The 26936-nt window shown below is 46.8% G+C and overlaps 1 protein-coding gene across 1 annotated transcript in view; it reads right to left on the bottom strand.

The window, feature by feature from the left end:
• The window catches only part of LOC146789900 (uncharacterized), a 199794-nt gene that overhangs the window by 76724 nt on the left and 96134 nt on the right, over nucleotides 1-26936 (bottom strand). Inside the window, exon 2 of the mRNA XM_085628176.1 lies at nucleotides 5478-6708. Coding sequence (XP_085484302.1) covers nucleotides 5478-6507 — 1030 coding nt within the window. The 5' untranslated portion in view covers nucleotides 6508-6708. The remainder of the gene's footprint in view (nucleotides 1-5477; nucleotides 6709-26936) is intronic.

Genomic DNA, 26936 nt, shown 5'->3' with positions numbered 1-26936 from the left:
CATTGCTCTTACCAATAACTATTTTTTATACAAAGACACCTTTTTTCTACAGATCAAAGGTGTAGCGATGGGAGCTTGCTTCGCTCCAAATTTTGCAATACTGTATGTCCATCATTTGGAAACCACTGTCTTTCTCAACCCCTTGAATCCTTTCCTCAATAGGATTAATCTCTGGCGTCGTTACATAGACGACATTCTCGTACTTTGGCGAGGTACACAGGAACACCTTGTATCCTTTATGACTTGGCTAAACAACTCTCAAAAACATCTCACCTTTACCAGTGATGTGAGGATTAATGATCTTCCGTTCCTTGACCTTACGTTGCATGCAGAAGAAGGATCCATAGGGACTAATCTCTATCGCAAGCCTACAGAACGCAACACCCTCTTAATGTACTCCAGCTATCACCCAAGAGGCCTAAGAGATGGTTTACCCTATGGTCAGTTCCTTCGCATTCGAAGAAATTGTAAATGGCGAAAGGACTATTTCAGGGAAGCCGCTGTTTTATCTGAAAAACTGATTTCAAGAGGTTACCCAAAACGCATAGTCTCTCGTGCCCAGAAACGAGCCTGGTACTGTCACAGGGAGATCCTCCTTGCCCCTTCGGAGAAAAAGAGCAATTTGCGTATCCCCTTTGTTTCCAACTACAGCCCTTCAAGCAATTCGATCAGCAAAGTGATCAAGAAAAACTGGTTGCTTCTTCGGACTCATGTCCAATTCAAAGAACCCCCCTTGTTTTCATACAAAAGGGGCCCCAATTTGTCAGACAAACTGGTCCATGCCATCACGTGGCCCATAAAAGAGAAGAAGATTCAATCTGTAACTACCCTCTGGGGCCTTCCCCCAGCTGTAGGCCACTACAAATGCCAAACTTGTGCAGCCTGCAATCTTACATTTAACACCAAGGATTTTGTAACATCAGATCAAACATACCAACTGAAAACTTTCTCCAATTGTCGAACCACCAACGTCATCTATGCCATCCGTTGTCCCTGCAATCTTCTTTACATCGGCCAAACAACTCAGATGGTCAAACAACGGATTTTCCAACATCAAAGCCGCATACGATGTAATGTTGAAACTGCCCCTCTTGTTGGACACTACAAAGAACAAAATCACTCAGAAACTGATTTGGTCTGGCAAGTAATTGATCATCCAACACTCCCACTACGAGGTGGTAATCTTCAACTCTTGCTGAGCAAATGCGAATGCCGCTGGATCGCACGTTGTGACTCAGTAAATCATGGATTGAACACTTTAGATGAATGGAATACAGTTACCAATACATCTTAACTCTCTGTTGCTAAATCCGAATCTGGCTTATAATGGTTGATTCTTTCATGCTGTCAATCTCCCTCCCTTGTGTTTCCACCCTTGCCCCTTCTTTCCTTTTTCCCTCGAACACACCCCAAAACCCCCCCCCTACACACCCCCCCTCCCCCTCCCCTTTCCCCCTCCCCTCCCCACCCCCCCCCCCCCCCCCGCCCCCCCCCCCCCTTCTTTCCCTTCCCTTCCTTCCTCGTGGTACCTCTTGTATCAAATTGATATAATCTTGAGCAAAAATATATATTATCTTGGTGCCCGTTATTATTATTTCATTTTTGTCTTTTCTCTAATTATAAATTGTTCTTCCTTCCCATGTTTTGCTTTATTTATTTCTGATTATTGCATATATGAGGTGTTTTAATATGATTTGGAATTTTTATTTGTATTATAAAATGTTCGTTTTGTATGTTGTTATGCTATTCCCCCCGTCCCTACCCCTCCTCTCTTGCTGTCTACCCACTCCCTCTCTCTCCCCCGACTCACCCCCCACCCTTTATCCCTCCTCAGTTTTGATTACTTTTAATTTTTAAATTGATGTATTACCCAAGTGGTTATTACTCTCCATTGTGGCTGACTCCAGTTTCGAACCGTCCGCTCTCGTTGTTGTTTTTTCTACCTTTCTCACTTTCCGCCTTCACTTCCCTTTGACTTGTTCCCCCGGGGCACCGCTCAACCCATGTTAGTAACGGGTCTAGTTCCCTCCCGGACTTATTCCGATCACGTGACACGTTGCTCTTAGTGATATTTTCATAGCGGTTGCCGCCACCGGCATGGACGTTTGATTCGTCCGTCCATAGGATTTGTTCCTGTCCTCCGATTCACGCGATCCCCAGCGATTAAGTCCCTTGTCACTTCACCGGAGGTAAGAACAGGCCAAGTAGAAGACGCCTCTTGATTCCGTTTTGGCGCCTTTAATTCAATTATTCCCTTCCCTAATCTCTGCCTCTCCTCCCCTCCCCAGGCTTGATTTGATGCCCATGCCAGGCTTCCGATTTCCGGTTATTCCCTGGCCTCATTGCTCCTTGATGTCCAACATTCATTGACAACTTGGTAATTACTTGTGTGGCCCTCAATTCCCCCTCTACCCCTTTAAGATTACTTGGCTAAGTAACTCGAATCCCTTCGTCCCTCTCTTCCTTTTAGAAATTACGATTGTTTCACGACTTGGACTTTTTCTACCCTTGGAATTCGTGTACGAAATTTACGCCCAGGTAATTAGCTCTTTTTCACTTCTTCGTGGGCTATACGTTCAAGGTTTTTCTCTTTTTTCTCTTAATTTCTCTTTTAGACAACTAAAACACAACCCCCACCCCCCCCCCCCCCCCCCCCCCCTCCCCTCCTTTTCTCTTCTCTCCCTCCACAGCACACGTTTATCTATGACCATTGTCCTGATGATGGCCTGGAATCAATCAGGCTGAAACGCCGTCGACAACCCCCAGCAAAGAACTTTGGCTTTTTTCTGTGGTCATTTACAAATTTGTTTAAATTTGTTTGTACATAATCATATTTTGATCACATTGTCATTATCATTTTATCGCCGTTCACGCTGTCTTCACTTATTGTGCTCACTGCGCCGTTCACTATCACTAGCACGCCCAGTGCTCACATTTGTGTTTTTGGTCATTTGTACCTTTATTGTACCGTAGTGCTGCTATAACTACCTGCAATACAAAACCCTTTTTTCTAATTTCTTGGTGGTCTCCCTTCCTTTCCCTTGCGATTTCATTATTGTTCTTAAAATTGCCTCTGAATGATTTCCAGTTGAGACATTGTTGTTTTGTTAAACATAGCCAGGCACAGGTTGGCGCTCGCAAAGCTTTTCCTCCCGACGGATAGGGGTGGGCTGGCGGCGCCCTGCTTTGAACATTACTACCTGGCGGCACAGCTGCAATGGATTGCCCGCTGGTTAGCCGACAGGGGCAGGGATGACACAGCCACGGGGGCTGCCCCCTACTCATTAGAGCGCGTGACCGGGCTTTTCCACCCCCTGGCAGCGGCGGCGGGGCCGATGCCACTCCTCCTGGCAGTGGCGCACAGGTGCTTTAAGAGGGCCTTGTACCTCACACGCGCGGTGGTGCCATATGCGCCGGCGATACCCTTAGAGGGTTCACCTGGAGGTGGGGGGGTGCTCGCGGCCCCCGTGCTGACGGACTGGTGGGCGGCGGACGTGCACACGCTGGGAGACCTATACAGGGATGGTGTGCTGATCCCGTACGAGACCTTGGTGTCGGAGGACGGGCTCCCACCTGGTGGATTCTTACTGCACCGCTCACTACTGGCGAGCCTGACCGCCAAATGGGGGAACATGGCCGCAGAGCCCGCCCAACATCTGACCATGCAATATCTGCATGTCATGGGACGGGGCGGGCACTTGGTCCGCTGGTTTGCCGCCTCGTTGCGAGAGCACACGGCGGTTGATCTGGGCCCACTTCGTGGCAAGTGGGAGCTGGACCTGGGACGGCCGCTGACAGACAGGGAGTGGGAGAGGGTGCTCAGGAGCCCAGTGCGTATCCCCCGCAATCTGCGGTTTCGCCAAATTCAGTTGTTCATCGTCCACAGGGCCTACCTCACACCAGAGCTGATTAACAGGTATTTTCACCGCGTGGATGCGTTTTGCCCCAGGTGCCGCGAGCTGGGGGCGGGGTTGCTACACATGCTGTGGGGCTGCCCTGCGCTGCACGCCTATTGGAGGGCGGTTAGTGAGCAGCTGCAAGGGAGTGTGGGGCGCAGCGTTCCCTTTGACTGGCCCGAACATATCCTACACCAATTCACCAGATCGCCCAAAGACAAGGTAGTGTCCAGATTTCTAGACCTGGGGCTCGTGGTGGCGAAGCGCCTCATCACCAGGAGATGGAAGGCGCCTGACCCGCCGCACGCGAGGGCCTGGAGTTCATCGTTTCAGGCGTGGGCCAGAGCGGAGGGGACGGCCATCCGCAGGGAGGACACACTGGGGCTGCGGAGGGAGCCCATGGCGGACCGCTGGGAACAGTTGCTTGCCGAGTTCCGGCGCTCGATGGGGGAGGGCGCCACAGGCAGCAGGGATGGGGCCGGGCAGGACGGCAATGGCGCAAGCGGCGGCGTAGTGTAGGCAGCCTCGCTGGCGAACCAGTGCGGCCCCCCCCAATGTCGCAGGTCCACTGGTGAGGTGGTAGGGAGCGATTGGGGACACCTGCGCCTATTAGAGCTTGGAGGGGTGCCCCTGGGGCTGATAGAAAGGGGGGGGGGGGTCGGGGCGGACTGGGGGGTGGGAGCACACCAAACACGTTCATACACGCGCTGCCTTTGTTATGGGTTCTTTCCTTTATGTTGCATGTCACCTTTTTGATTATATTGACGCCTCAGTTGCACTGGCGAGTCTAGTTTTCCTGAACGGCTCCATGGCTGGTGGGTGGTGGGGCTGGCCCCCTCTAACGAGATGACATCTGAACTCCTAAGGATGAAGAGACTGGGCCTCGGGAGGGCGGTGGTGGGCGCGCTAGCAGGCACCTGACTGCTCCCTCCCATCCCCCCGACAGTTGGCATGATTCACCAGTATGTCTAAATTTCTGACTTGATGTCTATGTAATGTGATGCCGTATGATATGCTTATGTACCATGATCTAAAAACTTAATAAAACAGATTTGACAAAAAAAAACATGCTACGAATGGATTATGTTACTTACCCTGTAAGCATCTATTCGTAGCATGTAGTGCTATAGATTCACATCCACCCTCCCCGGTAGGTATTAGAAGGTGACAAAATACCTGCAAAGCATCATGTCTAACACAGAACGCTTAATAAACAGATTATATCCTCACTCCTTTCATGGCAAAAACAAAACTTTCAGAGAAACAAAGTCTTAGACATGCGCAAAGCCTCGCTGAGGAGGAGAATCAACACACGACGCAGATCATAAAGCTTCCCGAGAAAAACAACTTGCAAAGTCCGGGCCTAACACTAGATAGCAGGAGTATGCATAGCATGTGAATTTGCAGAGCTACACGCTACAAATAGATGCTTCCCCGGTAAATAACATTATCCTTATTCAACACAGAGTGGTTTGTGTGGGATGGATGTAATGTGGATCATCCTGAAAGTCCTAAACAGAGAAAATACTCCAGTTAACGTATTTACAGGTAAAACAAGAAACCAGGAAACTTGGGTCTTACTCTTCTTTGGGTGAGGCTGCAGCTGGATCCCTGGGCCAGGTGCCATAGGAGCTGAGGCTTTTCCAAACTGCTGGCCATTCTCGCAGAGGGAAGTCACGCTTACAATTTTGATGTCATTCTTATTGTCTGACATTTCGTGGTTCACTGCTCCTCCAGATGGCAGAGTGGTGGGCCGGGGGCCCTGTTGCCCTTCAGGGCCTTGTTGACGTAAAAGGCCCTGCTGTGCATCATTACATTGTTGCCTACTGATGCTCTGGTGACCATCAGAGCCATGCGGACGTGCAACACTGTGTTGCCCATCACTCCCTTGCTGCCGTCCAGTACCCTGTTGCCCATCAAAGCTTTGCTGTCGTCCGATGCTCTGATACGCATTAGGTCCCTGCTGTCTTCCTATACTTTGTTGTCCATCAATGCTTTGCTTTTTTCCAGCTGTTTGCTGTCCTTCGTGACTTTGCTGCCACCCAACACACTGCTGCGCTTCAGGAACCTGTCGTCCAAGCCCCTGCTGCACTTCAGAGACATGTTGTCTTCCGAGACCCTGCTGTCCTTCACAGACAAGCTGACGTCCGGGAACCTGCTGCCCTTCAGAGACATGCTGTCTTCCAAGGCCCTGCTGATTGTCTGTACCTTGCTGACGCATGAGGACTTGCTGACCTTCAGGTCCATGTTGCCTTACCAGACCCTGTCCCTGCTGATTGTCTGGGCTCTGCTGCCGTCCAAGGCCTTGTTGCCCTGCAGCTGTGGAGGCCGCAAGGTCCTTCCGCTTGCTCTGCTCTGACCCACCGTCATTCAGCAGGTTCCACAGCTGCTCGTCCTCCCACGGGTTCCTACTGCCTCTCACCTGCTGGGGGTCTGTAGTACTCCCAGGCTGTTCTGGTTCCACATTCTTTCGTTTTAAGAATAAATAGACAGCCTGTGGGGTCACACGGATGTTGTCAAGTTCTAAGACTTTTTTGATCTTGCGAAAGCTCAAGCCAGCCTTGCGCAGCTCCACAATACGTTTTTTGGCATGCTCATCAAGGCGACCCATTGCAACTTCAGCACACTTTAAATGTTTGACAGAAAAGACAAAGAGGTTCTGTTGCTGTCTTACTCATGCACCTCTACGTTTCCCGAGCCTATCAAATCCAAGTTTAAAGTAGGTTCTGCCTCAGCCGCAATGAGCAGTGCCTCCTATATCTATGTATCATTGTGATCTGCAGGAAGGTGTGATTCTTCTCTCCGAGGAACCCTGGTGAAGAGAAAAGTAAATACCATCAGCATTGAAATACACAAAGCACTGAGTTATCCTCTTGGCATACATCCCCTCCTTCTGAGAGTCATAAGCACCGACTTAGTTCCCAATTAAAGGTACTATAGTAAGCAGCCATTTCACAACGGGGTACATACTTCTCCCATTTATCCCCCATCCCCTTGCAAACACTTATATAATATCTCCATTTGTAAGAAGAGGACATAAGGAATCGTAGGAAGATGTGTATGGTCCTGTGAAGTCACTATAGTTGTGTGCAGATTTGAGATCACTAAACCTTTTAGGGATCATATGCTTCACTGAAAGATCTTTCCAGCTAGAAATCCATCTTTATCACTGCAAAATCGTCATGACTTATTGTACACAAGCTCTTTTGTGAGAGCGTTCGCCTCATGTCTTGTCATGTGAGCTTAGTATGGGTCTATGGGAAAGGTTGCTAAGTAGTATAATGTTTTAAGAGAGGATGTCTAGTATGAATTAAAAGGACAAGTTCTGCATTTTGCAGAGCGCCGTTTCACTGATTTATAAGACCGTACAGAAACCACCCATCCCACCTGCGACGACAGCCGGCCCACCATCACCGCCTGGACCCCGGTCACCACCGAAGATACCACCTTGATCATGAAGAGCACTCACCCACGGACCCCTGCCCTCTGCATATCTTCCGCAGAGCTGCCGCCGCCATAGCACCCCAGCTACGATGCACCATCAATGCCACCTTTGAATCCGGCACTTTTACCGACGACTGGAAATGCACAGATGTCAAGCCCCTCCTCAGGAAACCCTCTGCAGACCCGACGGACCTGAAGAACTACCGACCCATCTCTTTCCTTATCTTTGCAGCCAAAGTCACTGAGAAGATAGCCAACGCCAAGCTGACAAACTTCATCATAGAGAACTCCATCCTCGACCCCTCCCAATCCGGATTCCCCAGCAACCACAGCACCAAGACCGCCCTCCCCGCCGCCACAGATGACATCCACGCGCTCCTCGAACAAGGCCACACCGCAGCCCTCATCCCACTCGACCTCTCAGCAGCCTTCAACACCGTTTCCCACCGCACGCTCGCTGTCAGACTTCACGACCCCGGAATACAGGGAACACCCCTTGCCTAGCTCCGCCCCTTCCTCGCCGGCAGAACCCAAAGGATCAGACTCCCGCCTTTCCTCTCCGAACCCACAGAGATCAACTGCAGAGTACCACAAGGATCATCGCTCAGTCCCACTTTCTTCAACATCTACATGGCCCCCTTCGCCGCCATTATCATACAGCATGGACTTAGCATTGTATCCTATGCCGATGACACCCAGCTCATCCTCTCCCTCACGAAGAACCCCGAAACCACCAGGCCCAGCTTCCAGGAAGGGATGAAAGATGTTGCAGCTTGGATGAACAGCAGCTGTCTGAAGATCAACTCGGAGAAGACAGACCCACCCCCTCAGCATGGGACCACACCTGGTGGCACACCACCTCAGGACCCCCCCACCCCCATGGACCATGCCCATAACCTTGGCATCATACTGGACTCCTCCCTCACCATGACCCGACAGAGCAACACCGTCACCACCACCTGCTTCAACACCCTCCGTATCCAACGCAAGATCTTCAAGTGGATCCCCCCCAAAGCCAGAAAGACCGTCACCCACGCACTCATAACTAGCACACTGGACTACAGAAATGTCCTCTATGCTGGAATCAACAAATCCCTGCTAGGCAAACTTTGGACTCGTCCTCGCCATCCCACGACATGAGCACATCACCCAACACCTGCAAGAACTCTACTGGCTCCCCGTCGAGAAGAGAGCAACCTTCAAGCTACTCTCCCACGCCTACAAATCCCTCCACAACACCGGACCCAAATACCTCAACAAAAGAGTCTCTTTCTACATACCCAAAAGAAACCTCAGCTCCGCTGACCTAGCCCTAGCAGAAACCCAGCGTATCCGCAGAACCAGAGCGGGTATAAGAGCCTCCTCCTACACCGCAGCCAAAGCCTGGAATGAGCTCCCGGTCAACATAAGATGCTCCCCTACTCTGCACACCTTCAGGAAGAGCCAAAAGACCTGGCTTTTTGGCTGACTCGGACCTGCCTCCCCCCCTCCCCCAGCACCTTGAAACCCTCACAGGTGAGTAGCTCGCTTTAAACCCCCTGAATGATTGTCATTAAAAGACACAGTCTCTTAGCTAGATCTGCTCCCTGAGATATCTTCTACTGCAAGTGGCCAACATACGTAGTGAGCTCAGAAGTGGGTCCAAACAGCTCTGGGCTATACTCAGGGCCACTTGAATTATGCAATCCTGCCGCAATAGGGTTTTCCACATAATTATGGATTTGCTGCATTTGCCACATATACCATAATTCGCTGCATAATCTGTATATTTTAGCAAGTAAAATGTTTGTGGCTCAAACAGACCAAGTTACTATAATCGCAGCGACCAGTGATGCCACGCAGTGGAAGACCCCCAAGCAAAGGTTGACTAGTCATATTTCAGTTATTTATAACTGTATTTGGATGTTAAACTGGTAGTAATAAGATGAAACCTTTGCCCAGATAGTTTTAACGTGAACAAATGACAAAATTATGAAGTAGTACTTCTGACAAAATGTGTGGCGTTAGATCCCATAATTTGCCTTTTCTTGCCACATAAATTAGCCAGAGTCTACAAGGGAGGAACAAGGGTCAAATGAAGGTCCAGCATGCACGCATAAATCGAAGGGTTTGCAGTTCCTAACAGGAGAATAACCGTTCGGAGGAACCCGAGGCGTCAGATTCGACAGGAGCAAGAGCCCTCACACACCCAAATGGGTGTCATGCTTCATCATCGGCAGCTTCTCGTAGGACTGGTGCTGCAATGTCCAATGGGCCCTGCAGGGGGGCTCTTTGCCAGAGTTCTTTTGTTTTTGCGATGTGAAGAGTGAGGTGCCGTGTTGAGTGTGCTAAGATGAGTAGATTGATGTAATGAGAGGTTAAAATTAACTAAGGGATACCCAGAAGGCAGTTGAATAGGTTAGTTCCCTTGTTATTGTTAAAAGCAACGAATGGCTAGAAATGAATACAGTGGTCCACATTAGCTCTATAAGTGGTAATTAAAAGAAGGTATACATGTTTTTTGCCTATTTAATGTCAAACTGATCACAGCAATTCATCAGGAACAAGGTCCTGATCTACTTTAGGTTGGGTCGGTAGAGGGTGAAAAAAGTTTAAACCATACCCAACAGCAATCAGAAGTGTATGTAGTATACCTTCAGGGTTAAAAACCGACTTGAAAAGAGAAAGTAAACAATAGATCAACACATTAACATTCAATGGCATGCTGTGCAATTGGAACAGTGCATGCCAAGGTCATCTCCACCCTGGTAGTGCAGGTGTGGACTGACCACACAATTGATTTTGGAATGGACAAAAAGGAAAAGGAAAATAACCACACAGACAAGGAAATGTGACACACAACAAACATAAGCCCCAGTGTGCAGTTCAGGGGCAATGATGACGGCAAATGCCTGTGTATGGGAAGAGTCAAAGGGAGGGCCCAGAAAGCCCTATTCTGGGGGACGGAAGAGCAAAAAGAGACATGAGGTGATGCAAGGAGGGGCAGAGCAAGCGTCACCCCGGGGATCACAGCCGTGGCATGAGGTTTGGTATAAACTAAAGAGTAGAGGCAATGGACACATCGATAGAGGCACAAGCGAGAAACAGGCCAGTGCGCCGTAAAGAGCTGCAGAAAGAGGCCAGAGATGAGCCAGAGGACACATTGAGAACGGCATAGGGCGAAAAAAAGGGCAGCACACCAGACATGCTAAATTAGAAGAAAATGTATATTTAGGTAAAGGTAGTAAATATATAGATCCAAAAGTAATAAAGATAGAGATCCGTAAGTGCATGGAAGGTACATAGATGCATAAAGGAAGGTAGTATATGTAGATCAAAGATGCACTGAACAAACTCCGGCTTTGAAGTGTTGTCGCACTCCAAATTTGTTTAATTTATTTATATACATATATATATATATTTTGTAAATCAATAGTGAAGCAACTGCAGATAAATATCCATAATAAAAAGACCCACTCACCCATGCAGTCACCCATATACATGCCAAAAACATAGAATAATGTGACCATCAGTAATATTCATATCCATTAGGCAGAACCAATAAATATCTATATATAATTTAAAAAAATTAAACATAAGTATTCTACATGTTTATACAAAGCAACACACACATACAGGTACACATCCATAGAAAAACAAATGCCCATACACAGAGAGATATGCTGCATATTTCTTTCTGTTTACGTATGAAGGACACGTGGGAATTCCCAAGTAGTCTTCCAAATATAAGTTGGCCACCCATGGATCTTATGTTGGGGGGTAAAGAGCTCCATAGTTTGGCTGCTCGAACAGAGAACAATATGCCACCTATTGTTCCCCTCCTGCATCTTGGGACTCTGAGGAGAGGGTTATATTAGTAAACCCAGACAGTTCTAAACTTATAAAGACAAGCTGTATAAGTGTTTTGCAATGCATAGGCGAGTGTATGCATTTGAGCTTGCTGCAGGCAATGATAGCAGTAACATCAGATATATCAACAGGAAAAAACTTTTAGGGAATGTTTTAACATTTTTACCTTTAAAGTTTGCTTCTTCATGTATGTACACTTTATTAATCTAATTAGATTTTTTAAGGCGGAAACCCGCTAAGTGGGCTTCGCATACCCCCAGGGGTCCCTGGACCTTATGTTAGGAACCACTTGGTTAGGGCATGCCCAGGAGTCATTTCCATCCACTAACTCATGCGAGGCATAAATGTGGCATATCCAGGCACCAACTACAGAACACTGCTGGACCTGAAGAAGATCAGAAGAGACTGAACCTGCTGTCTGCAACGTGAGAGGGAGCCATGAAAGGACAGGACTAGCTTTCTCTTATACCCAGGACCAAGAAGTGGACTTCAAGGGTCAGTTGGATGACTTCCTGTGTGGCTACAGGGAGACAATAAGGTACAAGAGACCATTCCTGCATCTGCCCAGATGACCAGCGGCAACTGTACCCTGCTGTTGGCCTCTGCCTGACGCCCTGTGAGTCTCTAAGTGCCTCCCCATAGCTTCTGCAGGAATTTAGAAGTGTACTTCTGTGGTGGATTGGGATGTAAAGGGCTAAGACAGAAGGTAAAATGTTTGACCAGGACTAACCTTGTTGGTGTATCCAACCCACGCTCCATCAGGGCCAGCCTCAAATTGTGCCTCGGTCCCGGTCTATTGAAACCATTAAAATCATTGGCTGTTGGGGCAATTCCGATTTAAAACTTTAAAAACTCATAATTTCAGTTGCCCTTATTCAATTTTTGTCATTTTGATGATTACATTTGACTTTATTTTTGTAATTCGGTTTCGAATTTGTATTGTTTTGCATTTCGACTTTATTACTGTTTCGATACTGCATAAATACTTCACACATTGCCCTAAATTAAGCCTGTTTGTTATGTGCCAAGCTACCAGAGAGCTGAGCACGGTTTAATTTAATGACTTTGAGGGTTCATCCTGACAAGGGTTGTGATTCTTCTTTGAGGTGGGTGGTCGCCCATGCCAAATAATAACCCAATTTCTTATACTTTCAAATTCCAAACTTTTTCTACTATTTGCATTGTATGAAGAACATAACCTCAAGCCAAAAATGTGGTTTTGTTTCCCAAAGAACTATGATAACCTGTGTCTCTCAATAACATTTGTAGATCTGTGTACCATACCCTTTTCCTCTTAGAGGCCCATGAGGAAGCCATGTTCTCAGCTTCATTATGAGCCTGAAAAAACTGCCCACATAACCATTCTCTGTTCTCTGCTTTTTTGTGAGCCAACAGAACTGTTCCTCAACCTGCTTTGCAGCTCTATCACAGACTTAAAGCAGCTGATCCTGCTGAAGCTGTTCTGTGTCACTACCCTTGGATTATGCCCTTTAAAAAACATTCATCTGAAGCAGTAGCTACTCGTCTCTAATTCTTGGGATTTGAACCTCAACTCATTCACTGAGCTAATGTAACATCTTCCTAAATCTGTACTTTGGGATTACTATTGCAGAACGGATACATGTATTACAATGTGTATCACCAGGATACAGCTCCACTGTTGTATTAAAGGAGCAGCTTTTCTCACTTACCACTGGGATATCCATCACAATGTAATCATTGACCTAAGGAATGTCTGCTATCTATAGGGATTGCATAATAAATAATCACAGGGCTTGATGAGCCATTAATGTTACTATATCATCTGCATACCAACTGACCTGAACAAGATGCTCAACGTCTGAACGCTTCAGATCTACATCTTCATGCCATTGTTGAGTGGTTCCATATTATTACCCCCAACAAATCTCCACCTGTATCTACCCAAAAACATTTATGCTGTGACATTTTCTTATATTACTAGAGACATACCAAGCATGCGGTGTAGCGTAAAAGGATAGTAATTATGTGATGTATCTAGGTCTGGATGAGAAGAGTCATTCTTTTGCTATGGGCCGTCCATCCTGGAAACTGAAATCACTGTGAAATTCTAAAAAGGGGTGTCCAATATACAATGTGGGAGGTACCATCCTCATAACCAGTGTCACTATAAGGATCCAGCAAATTCTTGATTAGCACATGCCAGCATTACATAAGATTACAACTTCAGGTGCGGCTACAGTATGTAGAACGACATGGCAACTTAAATCCTATGCTACTGAGATGACATCCGGAAAAAAATAAACAAAAACTAGAACTGAAGCAACTACTGAAAATGTTCTTGTAGAACAGACTTCTGCGGTCCTAGGGTAAAGAGCGATAAGAGGCACAGCCGGTTCTAGACTTGGTATCAAGGTATTGTGAGGTCTGTGGTACAGGTTTCCACCTAGACTACGGATGAACAGGGTGGTAAACATGGAGTCTAATGTCATCAACATAATTTCAATCTCTTGATTTTCTGACTGTGCTAAGGAGTAGTAAAACAGTTGCTAAGCGACTTTTAAAAGGGAGATCGGAACCAAAATGATAACATTTTGCATTTGAAAGGGCTAGACATTACTTTAATTGGTAGGACTCCACTCGCTGTGGGGCCCCGACAAAGGTACATTACCCTTTAGACTGCATATAGGTGAACCTGTGGGCACGAAGGTGAGACCCTTCTTCCCTCCCACATCTTTACTCAGGGGCTCTGTAGATTGGTGCCCCAAAGTATCTTCTCAGGGCGGGCTCAGGCCTACATGCCTCGATATTGAGCCCTATCTGAGACTTCCATTGGACTGGGTTCCTATTGGGACTACTCAAAAGAGCATACGCGGACCAAGTAGGTTGAGAAGAGGCATGTTACCCTTGAAGAATGTGTGACCTCCCATGTAGCGAGCAGGCTATATAGCAAAGGAAACCAAAGTGGGGAACCCTTCACTAAACAAAGGCAAAAACTGTCCTTTAAGTATATTTTGTATGTATTACATGTTTGTCTTGTTCGTGACATAATCGTCTGAAATTGAGACTAGAATAGACTGTTCCCGGGGCATAGCAATACTTCTTTATATTCCTGATGAAAGCCCTGGACCTGTTGTCCTAGTAGAATAGGGGCTGAAACGTGTTGACTAACATAGATAGTGTTCAAAGAATAAGAGTTAACCCAGTAACGCTAGGACCTGGGAAATACAAAAATAAAAGAAACAGTGGCCCCTGGAGGAGGAAGTGTAAACTGCACTACCTCTGTAACTAGTAAAATAACCCTCAAAGGATTGGTCCTACTACGTCAAATACAGTTTTATTATATTGTTTCAAATTTTAAAACATAAATGGAAGAACTCATTTGGGCTCTATTATTTAGGGCACTTGCAATTGAAATGGTGCTCCTAAAAGTCGCAATGACGCAGTGAAAGTGAGGTAAATAGGTATAGGGTGTGCTAGTACTATACAATATATGTACATAAATAGTGACTGTTGAAGATGCAGTGGTGTTGATACATACAAACCACATATCAGTTGGCATGTGATGACTTACATGCAGTGAGTATTGTGATGAGAGGGTAAGCACCCTAGCCATTGGATGGTATTAATGTGATGGCTGTCAATTAGTACATTCCAGAATAGATCTGTAACATCGTTGGTCAGATGCAACTCGGTGAATTGCTTCACGAGTCGGGCTAAGAAATGTGTGAGTCACACCCTAGATTTAGCAATGAAATCAAGCTAACTTGCTAGCTGGGGACAATAGTCTGATAAATAATGTGATCTACTAGTATTGGTGCGCTGTAAACCCCGGTCAGACAATCCTAGGATTGTTTGAACAGGGTTTACAGCGCATGGATTTCCCACGAAGGCGCACAATAACTGGATGATTCTGGGCAAATCACTCAATCTCCCCATGCCTACCAAAATGAATGCGTCCCTTTGTAACGCAACGGTGCTCATGTAGAGTGCTCTGATACCTTTGGGTCGAGTACGCGCTATATAAAACTATATGATACATATGATGTAGTCTCACTATGTCTAGCCTTTTTAATAAGGGTGATCATTATCTGTGGCACTGAAACATAGTGCTTCCAGGCATAAATTATTTCTATTGTGTTACATACTGGGAGGTGAGTACACCTCCATCAATCAGGTGAATTGTAAGCGCGCTACTCACCTGTTGGGGTCCCAAGGCGCTGGGGGGGGGGGGGGGGGGGGGGGGTTGCAGCTCCGTTCAGTCGAAGAGACAGGTCTTGAGTGTCTTCCTGAAGATTTTCAGGGAGGGGGCACGTCTGATGTCTATCTGAAGCTCGTTCCAGGTCTAGGCCGCGATGTAGGAGAAAGCTCTTCCACCCGTTCAGGATTTGCAGATACGCAGGATTTCAGCGAGGGTGAGGTCGGCGGATCAGAGGTTTCTCTTGGGTACGTGGAAGGAGATTCTCTCGTTCAGGTATTGGAGTACGGCATTGTGGAGGCATTTGTAGGCGTGGGTGAGTATCTTGAAAGTGACTCTCTTCTCTATGGGGAGCCAGTGGTGGTAGTGTAGGTGTTTAGTGATGTGTTCGTGTCGAGGGATGCCGAGGACAAGTCTGGCTACGGTGTTCTGTATGGTCTGGAGTTTGCGGAGCAAAGACTTGTTGATCCGGGCGTAGAGCGCGTTTCCGTAGTCCAGTCTTCTGGTTATGAGTGCATGGGTGGGTGACGGTCCTCCTTGATTTGGGTGGGATCCATTTGAAGGTCTTTCGGAGGATACGGAGGGTGTTGAAACATCTGGAGGCGACGGCGTTGACCTGTCGGGTCATGGAGAGGGAGGAGTCGAGTACGATGCTGAGGTTTTGGGCATGGTCCATGGGGGTGGGAGGGCTGCGTTGGTCGGTGGGCCACCAGTTGTTGTCCCATGCAGAGGGGGAGGGTCAGAGGACGAGAACCTCTGTCTTCTCCGAGTTGAGCTTCAGGCAGCTGCTGCTCATCTAGGATACGACGTCCTTCATTCCTTCCTGGAAGTTGAGTCTGGTGGTGACGGGGTCCTTGGTGAGGGAGAGAATGAGAATGAGAGGGAGTTGTCGGTGTAGGGTACTATGCTGAGTCTGTGCTGTCGGACGATGGTGGCGACGGGGACATGTAGATGTTGAAGAGCGTGGGGCTGAGCGATGATCCTTGAGGCACTCCGCAGTTGATTTCCGTGGGTTCGGAGAGGAAGGGTGGCAGTCTGAATCTTTGGGTTCTGCCGTTGAGAAAGGAGTGGATCCATTCCAGGGCGGTCACATCCACATTCACATCTGCTTCTGCTCTGGTGGAAGAGTGTTTCCATTTCCATTCATATATCCCCCCTTCTCTGTTCCCAGTATTACCAGAAAGGCACGTGCCTTAAGCCTTACCTGCTTTAAACAATATGGACTGTTCAATCAAGCAACTTTATTCAATTTTAAAGGATAACATCATACAAATCAATTGAAAAGAGAAAACGAAATCATTACAGTCGCACATGAATACACTTATACATGTGACATAAAAATATAAATGTACTCTGTAAAAGGGTATCATAATTAGATAGGAATAAAAAACATAAAGAACCAACATCCTAATAAATTCCCCTAGTGTCCTGAACTATAGACACCATAAGAAAGCTTGACACAATAAAACAAATTTTATGTGTTGCTAAAAGTTGCAAGTGGAAAAGGGCAAGCCTAGCCTGATAAAAATCCATAGTTTAAAAAAGAGGTGTTGAAAACTTATTTAGGAGAGTTTTATATCAGGGGCATATGAGTACAATGTGCAAAGTATCACATTTTGAAAACCGATCACAAGAACATGTGGGTCGTTCAGAGTACTTGTACCAAGTTCCCATAGAATAAAACAGCTGGAGAAACAGATACAAACCGAAATATGTCAACAATGCTGATGATATGACATATCAAGAAGGAGGTACTGTTTTTACCATGACAAATTTCTGGTATGATGGTTTGGCCAATGCTGAGGCTTTCCTTTCGGCTGCCACCCTGAGATGAAAGATATGCTTTAACCCAAAAATGTCTTGTTTAATGTACTCTGCGGGATGAAAAAAGACTTCGGTCTCCCAAGAGCTCTGAAGTGCCCTTTAATATAAGTCAGCCAGGGAATATTATACGTGCTACCCAGCTTCATACAATTCGAATTAACGAACCTGTTAATTCTTCCTTTAGCCAGACAGCACACCACAACAAAAGAGGCCGCAACCGAATAAAGTCAACAATGTAGCTCATAACAAGCTCTTTATGTAAAATCTCAGTAGAGGTACATTGCCCAACCACAATAGGTCCCTAAGGAATGTATGCTTTGCCACCACAATCAAGTCTAGATTTGCGTAACCCCAGATCTCACAACCAAAAGTGGAAATTGGAATAAACTTAACGTTCTAGAACTCCAACACAGTTTTCAATGGCTTCTGACCCAAGCAGGAAGAGAAATCATTTACTCTAGCACATGCTGGCTTGAGGCTTCCAGTATACTTTTTTATTAAGCGTTTCCAACTATGTTCTGAGTTTGTTAAAGTCCTAAATAGGTAGAATTGTCAACGTTGCTTTAAATCTGGCCCTGCACTGAAAAAGTGGCCGTTTTAATGTTTTTCATCCTCCAGGGTCATCACATGCGACTTTTTAAAATGAGTGAGTAGATCCAGGCTGCCCATAAAATCAACAAAAATATTTACAAGCCAATGCAGACTTCTGGCAGTACGGTCAATCAAAACTGCATCATCTGCATATTAAAGAGCTGGGAGCAATCTTCCCCCAACTCTTGAGTCATCTGAACCCTGTTCAGAAAGTACCTTCTCTATGCAATTAACATACAAAATAAAAAGAAAGGGAGGCAAAATTTAGCCTTGCCGGACCCCCTCTTCTGCGAGAAAAGTGCTTAGTGCATTCCCTGTTACTGCTGTATCAGACTGAGGCCGTCAATCCACAGTGAAGGCCTCTGAGAAAATAAACCAAGCTATGTTCCACTCCCATTGACCTCAGTTCCGACCAGAGCTTATCTCTGTTAACCTTATCAAAGGCAGAGCTGAGGTCCAGGAAGGCAAGACAAAGGGAACCCCTTTTAGCCCTGATATATTTGTTGATTACAAGATGGAGGCTGAGATTCTGCACCACCATGCACCTCCCCAAACGAAATCCATATTAGAGGTCAGACAATCTGTTGTGTTCCCTTGCCAAGTGAGTTAGTCTTTTCAATATGACAACACTTCTTATGATCTTAACCTCAACATCAATTAAAGAGATGGGCCTGTAACAAGAAGGGTAATTCCTAGCCCCCTTCTGTAACACGGGTACTATGACAGAGTGACGCAATGCCTCAGAAAGGGAGCGACTAATGGCGGCATTAATATGGAGAGTAATGAGAGGGACCCCATTTGCCCTGTGAGACTTTTCCACTGGCAAGGACACATTACCATCTCTAATCTCCTCCCAATGAAGCTTTAGATTAGCACCCCATACCGGGGATGAAAATGGAGAAGCTGAGTTTTCACCCCCGATAATGCTGAGAAATGATCCTCCCAAGCCTAAGCAGATACTAAAGCAGCTTGTTCTACCACCGAATCCTCCTTAAAGAAAGGATGGTTAACCACCTTCCAAAACAAGGTGCTATCTTTCTGGGTGCTGGCAGAGAGACCACAACTCTTTCTTTAATTCCAGCTTCCTATATTTTACTGCAGCTCTGTAAATAACCCTACACTCTCTTACCGCCCCCATCTCAAAGATTTTTTTTGCGTGGCTAGAAGAACCTTACGGGCCTTGGTACAGTTATTATCGAACGAACGGAATGGGACGAAGGAGCCAGTTCTCACGGGCCTTAGAAAGGCAGTATTAATGTGTGTGTGTGTATATATATAATCATGTTCCTGTAAAATACTGTAATGCAGGGCCTCTGCATTCAGACAAGTCTGGGACTCCGAAAAGCATGACATGACTAGTTTAGTAATAAAAGTCTTGGATAATTTTATCCCACTTCAATCTATGCCCATGCTCAATTGTTCCAACTTGGGCTTTAAAGTGGTGAAAAGATTCAGCCTGCTCCTTTTACTAATGGGAACTACTGAAAAGAGGGTAATGGTCACTAGAAATGTTCTAATCCACTGAAAAGGAGTTAAGGGAGGAGACTAGACCCACTGAGACATAAATATAATCAATATAGGATCTACATCCAAGACCCTTGAAGGTAGGGGCATTATTACCTGAAAGCAAACTGTATACACTCATGAGATTAACCAGGTTATAGTCGACAGGCAACTCATTCATCAGATCACCCTGTGAAGTGTGCTCGAGATTAACTTGATCCTGGAAACCACCTTCCTCTATGCCGCCTCCCTCATAAAGATAAGCCTCTACAGGGGTGAAGATTAAAGTCACCAAGGATCAACAAAGCTGTATAATTACTAGAGCGGGTGGAACAAGAGGAATTTTAAAAAGTGCTAAGTAAGATCAGCTCATCCTCGGACTCCTTCCCAATAATAATACATAGCATTCTAGTTTTATTCTTAAAAGAGAAGAGGACCCCAAGTATTTGGAGAGAAATGCCCACAATCTCTTCCATTTTATAAGTCCGGTCTAATTTGACAAAGTTAACAATGTGGTATGTTAACAGTAGACCTCTGCAAAAAAAAATCTAATAGCTGAATGGGGCCACACACATTTGGTGAGTCCTTTGCAGCTAAACTGTTTATCAGATTATTGTCCCGGCTAACAATTTAGCTTTATTTTATTGCTGATCCTAGCTTGTAACTTACATTTCTTATTCCAGATTCATGAAGCAATTCACCGACTTGCACCCAACCAACGTGGCAGATCTATTTTGGAATGTACTAATTAACACTCATCACATGAATGCTATCCAAAGGGTTGGTTGCTTAACCTTCCACCACTATACTCAATGCATTTGAGTATTCACAAGCTAACTGATATGTAGTTTCTTCTCCATAGGTGTTCCCATTCTTCGCCCTGAAGATGAACTTATGTCAGTGGTTCCCAAACGTTCTCGACCCGCAGCTCCCTTGACCTATTGGCCATTGCATTTTTCTCCCTGAAAATAATTGGGATGAAGCTTATGAAGGTATTATAACCATATACGCAGAGTGTTTCGTATTATTAAGGTGGCGCCTCCAATCAAATATTACTATATACACTTCTTTGCCCATGCCTTTTTAGAGTACCCCCTCAAACTTTTTTATCCCACTTACAGTGCTAGATCGCACCCCTATGCATGTAGGCCCCATTGAAGAATATTTGCATGCACTTCCATTTCTACCCATGTCATATGTGCCAACACACCTGTCTCAGCAGGGTGACTCACGATTTTTTAAACCACATACAGCTTTATTTTTGCTGTCTCCTCTCTAAAATAGCCTCCAAATCCATGCAAGTAAAAAAAATCCTCTGATTTTTAATTTTTTTGGGGAACGTCCCTCTTTCTTTTTTTATAACTCTTTTTATTAAAGAAACATCGACTACAAGGCATAGTTTCATAGGAACACCGCAGAGATATTTGCAAGCACAAGGATTCAGCAATGCATAACATACTTGTACAGTTGGAGTTACGGGGAAGGGGAGACATCTTCGTCGTAGAGTCTGGGGTGGATACATATTTCACCTCGGTATAAGTTCCAGTGGGTCCAGATTTTGGACCATTTTCGGGGGCAGCCCCTTGCAATGTAACCAGATTTTTCTCGTTGCATGCACCAATCAAGGTCCTTTTCCCAGTCTTTTATTGCAGGTGCCTGTGAAGCCCCCCAGTGCTGCGCAATGTTCCTCTTGGCAATCATACAGGCAAGTGTCACCCAGTGTATGGCGTAGGCATTGAGGTCTGTGGGCTCCCAGATATTTAGGAGGCATCTAGGAGCTTCCGGCCGGATGTCAATCTCAAGGGTTTCACTCATGATGGCATGTATCTTGTGCCAATACTCCTGAATGAACCTGCAGTGCCAGAGGATGTGTGTGAAAATACCTGGCTGGGAACACCCGCGTCTACAAGACCCATCTGTGTCCCCCCCCATATGTACCAATTGGGGCCCCGTTATATATGTTCTGTGTAGGATTTTTAGTTGCACCAGGTGGAGCCGGGCTGAGATTGCTACTGTTTTGGGGGATGAGATCGCTGTCTGCCACCCTTCGTCATCTAGTTCTATTCCGTCCTCTGTCCATTTCTCCCATTATTTTGGCGCGCTCTGTGACCAGGGCTCTATACTCGTCCTGGCAGAGTCGTAGTTCGTGTAGCGCATCAGGTGTGGGGTTTGAGTTGACAGTCTGCTCCAGGCGGTGTACCCTATGCTCGACATCGGAGATGTCTTTCAGCCTGTCTTTCTTTGCACCTGCTATTAGGGAAAGGGCCTGCCCTCGGACCACAGTTTTGAACGCTTCCCAGAGTGTTTGGGGGGAGTCAACGGTATGCTCGTTTTCTGTAAAGTAGTCATCTATGGATTTGATCAGATCTTTTCGTATCTTGGGGTTTTTGAAGTGCCATGGGTTGAGGGGGGCAATGCGTCCGACTTGCGCGTGATCCAGGACGATATGTGTCCAGAGGGGGGAGTGATCAGAGATACCCCTGGGTAGATGTCTGATCTCGTGAACATTGGCAATCTGGGATGCGGGGACAAGAATATAATCTAAGCGGGAGAGGCTGCGATGCGCATGAGAATAAATGTCAATACTTAATAATCCTTAGTGTGTTTAATAGACAGGACAACTGTACTTTCCTGATAACTTGCATTGGTGTAAAATGGATTTGGAAAAAAACGAAACTATTAACAAGTCTAACAAAATAAATCAGGCATCTTCCGCTTACTTTGGGAGTGTTGGAAAGTGGGGATCCCGTGAAATATGAAGGTCATCTCCCTCGACATGCCAGCAACTAAGCACTACAGTTACAGCTTTAGGCATGTCCCTTACAAATCATCGACATTATGCGTTTAAGTCTAATTAATGTAACTGAAGCCAACAGACCCTTCAACATTAAATGCATTAAAGGGCCTGGTGCGCGGCTTCCCTGGCTAGGTTTTACAGCTACCCAGGGAGCTACGGTGCACAGTTTGGGAACCACCGTTCTATTGTTATGCGTTGCAGACGGAGTTACAAAGTGATCCAAAGCACTTTGGTGTGGAAAGCAACCATAAGATAGAGCACCAAGGGGGCTTCTGCCAATATCCCCGGAGTCCTTATAGCAGGACCCATTGATAAAAGCGTTGGCACCCCATTATTATCAAGGAAAATAATCCTGCACCATAATTCTCTCCAAACAAAGCTGATGTGGTCTCAGTCATTGGCATCTGCACTTTTCTTTTGCAAGGACTCGCTTAGTGTATTAGGTTTGTGGAACCCTGGCTATGAGATATCGGCGCCATCTCGCTGCAGATAAGTTTACGGCTGCATGAAGTCGGTGTCATTCAGCGAGGCAGGAGGAAAGGATGGAGTTACACTCCGAAAAGAGTACAGCCGGCACGACTGCCATGTTATATGAAATATTACCTTTAAAAACTTCCAGTCGTGGGAATCTTCATTACAGTCCACTTCATTCTACTGGAGCATTAGCACACCAATAGCTTTATCATCCAGTATGCAAAACACAGTAGCCAGAGCTTTCTTAAAGGAAAATAAAGCAGCGCAGAACAGGGGCACACAAACTACCCAGGAGTAGTATATAAACTGAAGTTTGCATACCTGTCACAGTCTGCTTTTTGGAAGGAAGAGTTCCCATATTCAACCAGGAACCTTGCTACATCGCAATAGTCTTCCAATGCAAGCAATGATAAATGGAACCAGATATGGCATATATTATATCATTATAGAATGCATCAAATGTCCTTCCAGCCAAAGAGTGCATTGTGCCGCTTTGCCTTTGGGTGCAAGCAGGGTGCAATGATAATGCTGAATGCAACATGTTGCTAATCCTGGTGAATGCCTCATGTGCTTCTCTGAAGAATACAGCCAGTGCTTTAAGTGGGCTGGTGGTCACAGGTACGGAGTACCTGCACTTCTTTCATCTGGAAGGACGCGTACCTGCACTTCTCAGACTGAGTGCAATATTTGTAATGGCGGAGTACCAGCACTTCTAAGCAGTAAGTATGTACCATGAGATACTGAGTACCTGCACTGCTCAGACAGAGTGCAATATTTGTAATGGCGGAATCTGATAGAGACGTCTAGCCGCAGATTCCTTAACTTAGAATATCCCCAGGCGTCAGACTGGTCCGGAAAATTTTGCGCAGCAGCACCTCTGTGCGCCGGGGGGGCGGCACCGTACGGCTTCGCCCTGACGTCGTCCATGGACGCGACGTCAGCGGAGCCATTTATGCCCCGCCCCGGCGCACCGGCATCAGTTTTCTTCTTTTCCGCATCACAGATGCGGACCCTGGAAACCAGCAGTTCCTGGCCTTGTTTTGGGCCTTCTCGGCACTGTTACTGTCGTACCGGAACAGTGTGCAATGCCCTCTGGGTTCAAAGCCCGTAAGGCCTGTGCGCGTCAGATGTCGGGCACTGACCCGCACCTTATTTGCATGTGGTGCCTTGGTGTGGCTTTGGTATCTATTCTAAGTTAAGCAATCTGCGGCTAGAAGTCTCTATCAGATGAACAAGTTACTTACCTTCGGTAACAATGTATCTGGTAGAGACATAGTCTAGCCGCAGATTCCTTAACACCCACCCGTCCTCCTCGTCCTGCGACAACCTTTTCAGGTTGGGCTTCTTGCCTTCGCCTCCCTTTATGTGGCTTTATTCCTCTGCGGAGTGACGTCCTCTCTTCACTTCGACTCACGAAGCTACATTCTGTTTTTTGGCTCTGCTCTGCCCATTCTTGTGATTGGTCGGTATGCTCATGTGCCCTTTACACCCCTACCCTGGGTTGTCTGATGTGAGTCTAATTCTTCCCTTCTATCTTCTTCAACCGCTTGAGGTCTCTTGCCTCCCCTGCAATCTAGCAGTTGCAGTCTCTGACAATGCTGCATTCGGCAGGTCCATTTTTCGGATCTGACGTCTCCTTTTGGGTGACGCTTTATGGAACTTTGTCTTTGCTCCTGGGTTCTGGACTGGTTGTCCTTCACTGTCGTATATTGTGGTTGCAGCCTTTCTGCCGGCTGCTGTGATGGTTCACCACGGAGCTATGGATCAATGGTGACTCTTGTGCCTCTGGTGGCACAGGCTCACACAGGCCAAGGGTTCAATCCTGCCTATGCTCTGCATCTTCTTCTGCCTCCGGAGGAGGTTTTGGACTTAACGATTGAGGGGGTCCCTCCCAGTGTGGTGCTCTGTTCTTTTCCCTCCCTCAGTTTACAATATACGGTACCTGGCACTGTCTTTCTATGGTGATGTTTTTTCACCATACCTTGTTTTTTCTTTTTTCTGCACACTGTTCCCATATTTTCACAGTTTTTGGTGGTGGCTTCGCGTCCTGGCACGGAAAAGTCTTCTGACGAAAACTGATGTTGGCGCGCCGGGGCGGGGCATATATGGCTCCACTGACTTCACGTCCATGGACGATGAGACTATGTCTCTACCAGATACATCGTTACCGAAGGTAAGTAACTTGTTCGTTACTACACTTCTAAGCAATAAGCGGTTACCCTGAGATAATGAGTACCTGCACTTCTCAGAAAGAGTGCAATATTTGTAATCGTGGAGTACCAGCACTTCTGAGCAGTAAGCGGGCACCCTGAGATAATGAGTACCTGCACTTCTCAGAAAGAGTGAAATATTTGTAATGGCGGAGTACCAGCACTTCTGAGCAGTAAGCAGGTACCCTGAGATAACGAGTACTTGCACTTTAATCTTTCCGTTTTCAGCATTGAATGCAGATAAGCTGAAATTGTGCTTCTTCCTAAATACCGCATCGAGCGACTACTCGCACACAATAGTGGGAAACTTTGCAAGCAAGAAGTCAGTCTAGATTTCAACTATGATACATCAGTAATGGTCATAAGGACACTTAGAATACTGTTTGCCATAAACGTTTACGTATTTAGCAATTGTAATTCAACAAGCTATTTTTAACGTACTTGTCTAGCTGTTGTGAAGTTTTTGGATGACACGTTAGGAACACAATAACTCTAAACTAATCTGCCTTTTCTCGTGGGTATGATGGGCAAGACAGCTGGGCTGTGCCTGTTGCAAAGACTTGCTGATCTATCCCTGGGCTGGTGGCCCCATCCTGGCCTTCCATCTATGCAACGTTGTCCTCTGTGAAGGAAGCAGCTCTCTAGTTTTCTTCGTCACAGAGCAACAGCACAGGGCCGGACTGAGAACCTGTGAGAAAGTGCCATCTTTCTTGCATGGTATGCCCCCACTTTTTGCTGAAATGCTGAATGTACTTTGACTGAGTGTGCCCTGGACTCCTGCCAATCAGGTGCCCAGGGCCTATGTTCCTTCCCTAAAATACACAAAACCCAAATTGGCAAACCCTGGCCAGATGTCAGCCCCTGGTAAATGGTACCCTAGGTGCCCAGGGCCTTGTGACCAGGGAAGACCTCTAAGGGCTGCAGCACTCATTGTGCCACCCTTAGAGGCCCTGTACCCTTACACACACACACTGCCTTTGCAGGCTGGGTGTCTGGGTGCAAGACAAAACAAAGTCGACATGGCACACATCCCTGTGTGCCATGCCCATCACCTACACTGCCATGGCATACATCAGCCACCCCTCTAGCTGGGTGCCTTATGCCAAAGGTGTGGGCGCAGGAGCCCTGTGCCCCTACAGTACCCAGGTCCATTCCTGAGCACTGTAAGTGCAGTGCTGCCATTTAAGAGTACATGGTGCTGAGAGCTCGTCAAACACGAACTCCACAGCACCATAATGGCAACACTGTAGACTGAGAAGTTTGGTATCAAACTTCTCAGCACATTAAACCCACACTGATGCCAGTGTGGGATTTAATGTACCAAGCACCCCAGAGGGCATCTTAGAGATGCCCCCTTAAACCTAACCTACAATCCACGTCTGCTCTGAGGCTGCATAGGCTGCCACACAGCAGACATGTTGCTGGACCCCTTGGTAGGAGAGCCCCTGCTCTCCTGGGCCTGCAACAATGCACATCCTGGGCGAGGTGCTAAATCTCCTCCCCTAGGATGGGCAGGGGGAAGCTTCAAAGGCATGCCGCCTCTGTGAGCTTCCCCAGGCCACTGCAACCCCCCACTCTGGTGGGAAGCTTGGCCGGAAACCCCAAATAAGGACAGGGGATGTGCCAGCCTGCCAACCCCACCCCTCAGGTGGGGGAGGCGAGGTGAAGCACATCTCTGGGCTTTCGCCATCTTGAAGATGGGAAGCCCTACCCTATCAGGACTAGGCTACTGCCCCCCTCCCACAGGAGAGAGGCAGGATAGGGGTTGTACCCTTCCCCAAGACAGGGACTCATTGGTCTCTGCCCTTCACCTACCTGTAACGCCCCTAAATCTAGTATTTAGGGGCACCCTGAACCTTCCTTCCGCAGATTCCAAAATACAAAGAAGAGCAAGAAGAAAGAAGACCTGCCCTGCAGCTGCTAAGAAGAGGAAGATACCAACTGCCTTGGCCCCAGCCCTACCGGCCTGTCGACCCTCGAACCTGCTCCTGCTCCAACCCGGCATCTCTTGTGGCCAGCAACCTCACAAACCCCGGAGGACCTGGCTACCTTTTGGCTCTAAGCCCCTGGGACTCCCATGAGTAGAGGCTCTACTCAAAACCTACCTCTAATCCCTGGCAGCAGCCCGGAACCGCAAACCCAGCACACTCTGCACCAGCCAAACTTGGCCA

Source organism: Triturus cristatus, chromosome 10, assembly GCF_964204655.1.
Source record: "Triturus cristatus chromosome 10, aTriCri1.1, whole genome shotgun sequence".
Lineage (NCBI taxonomy): Eukaryota > Metazoa > Chordata > Amphibia > Caudata > Salamandridae > Triturus > Triturus cristatus.
The sequence above is the reverse complement of the archived record's forward strand: the minus strand, read 5'-3'. Positions and strand labels throughout refer to the sequence as shown.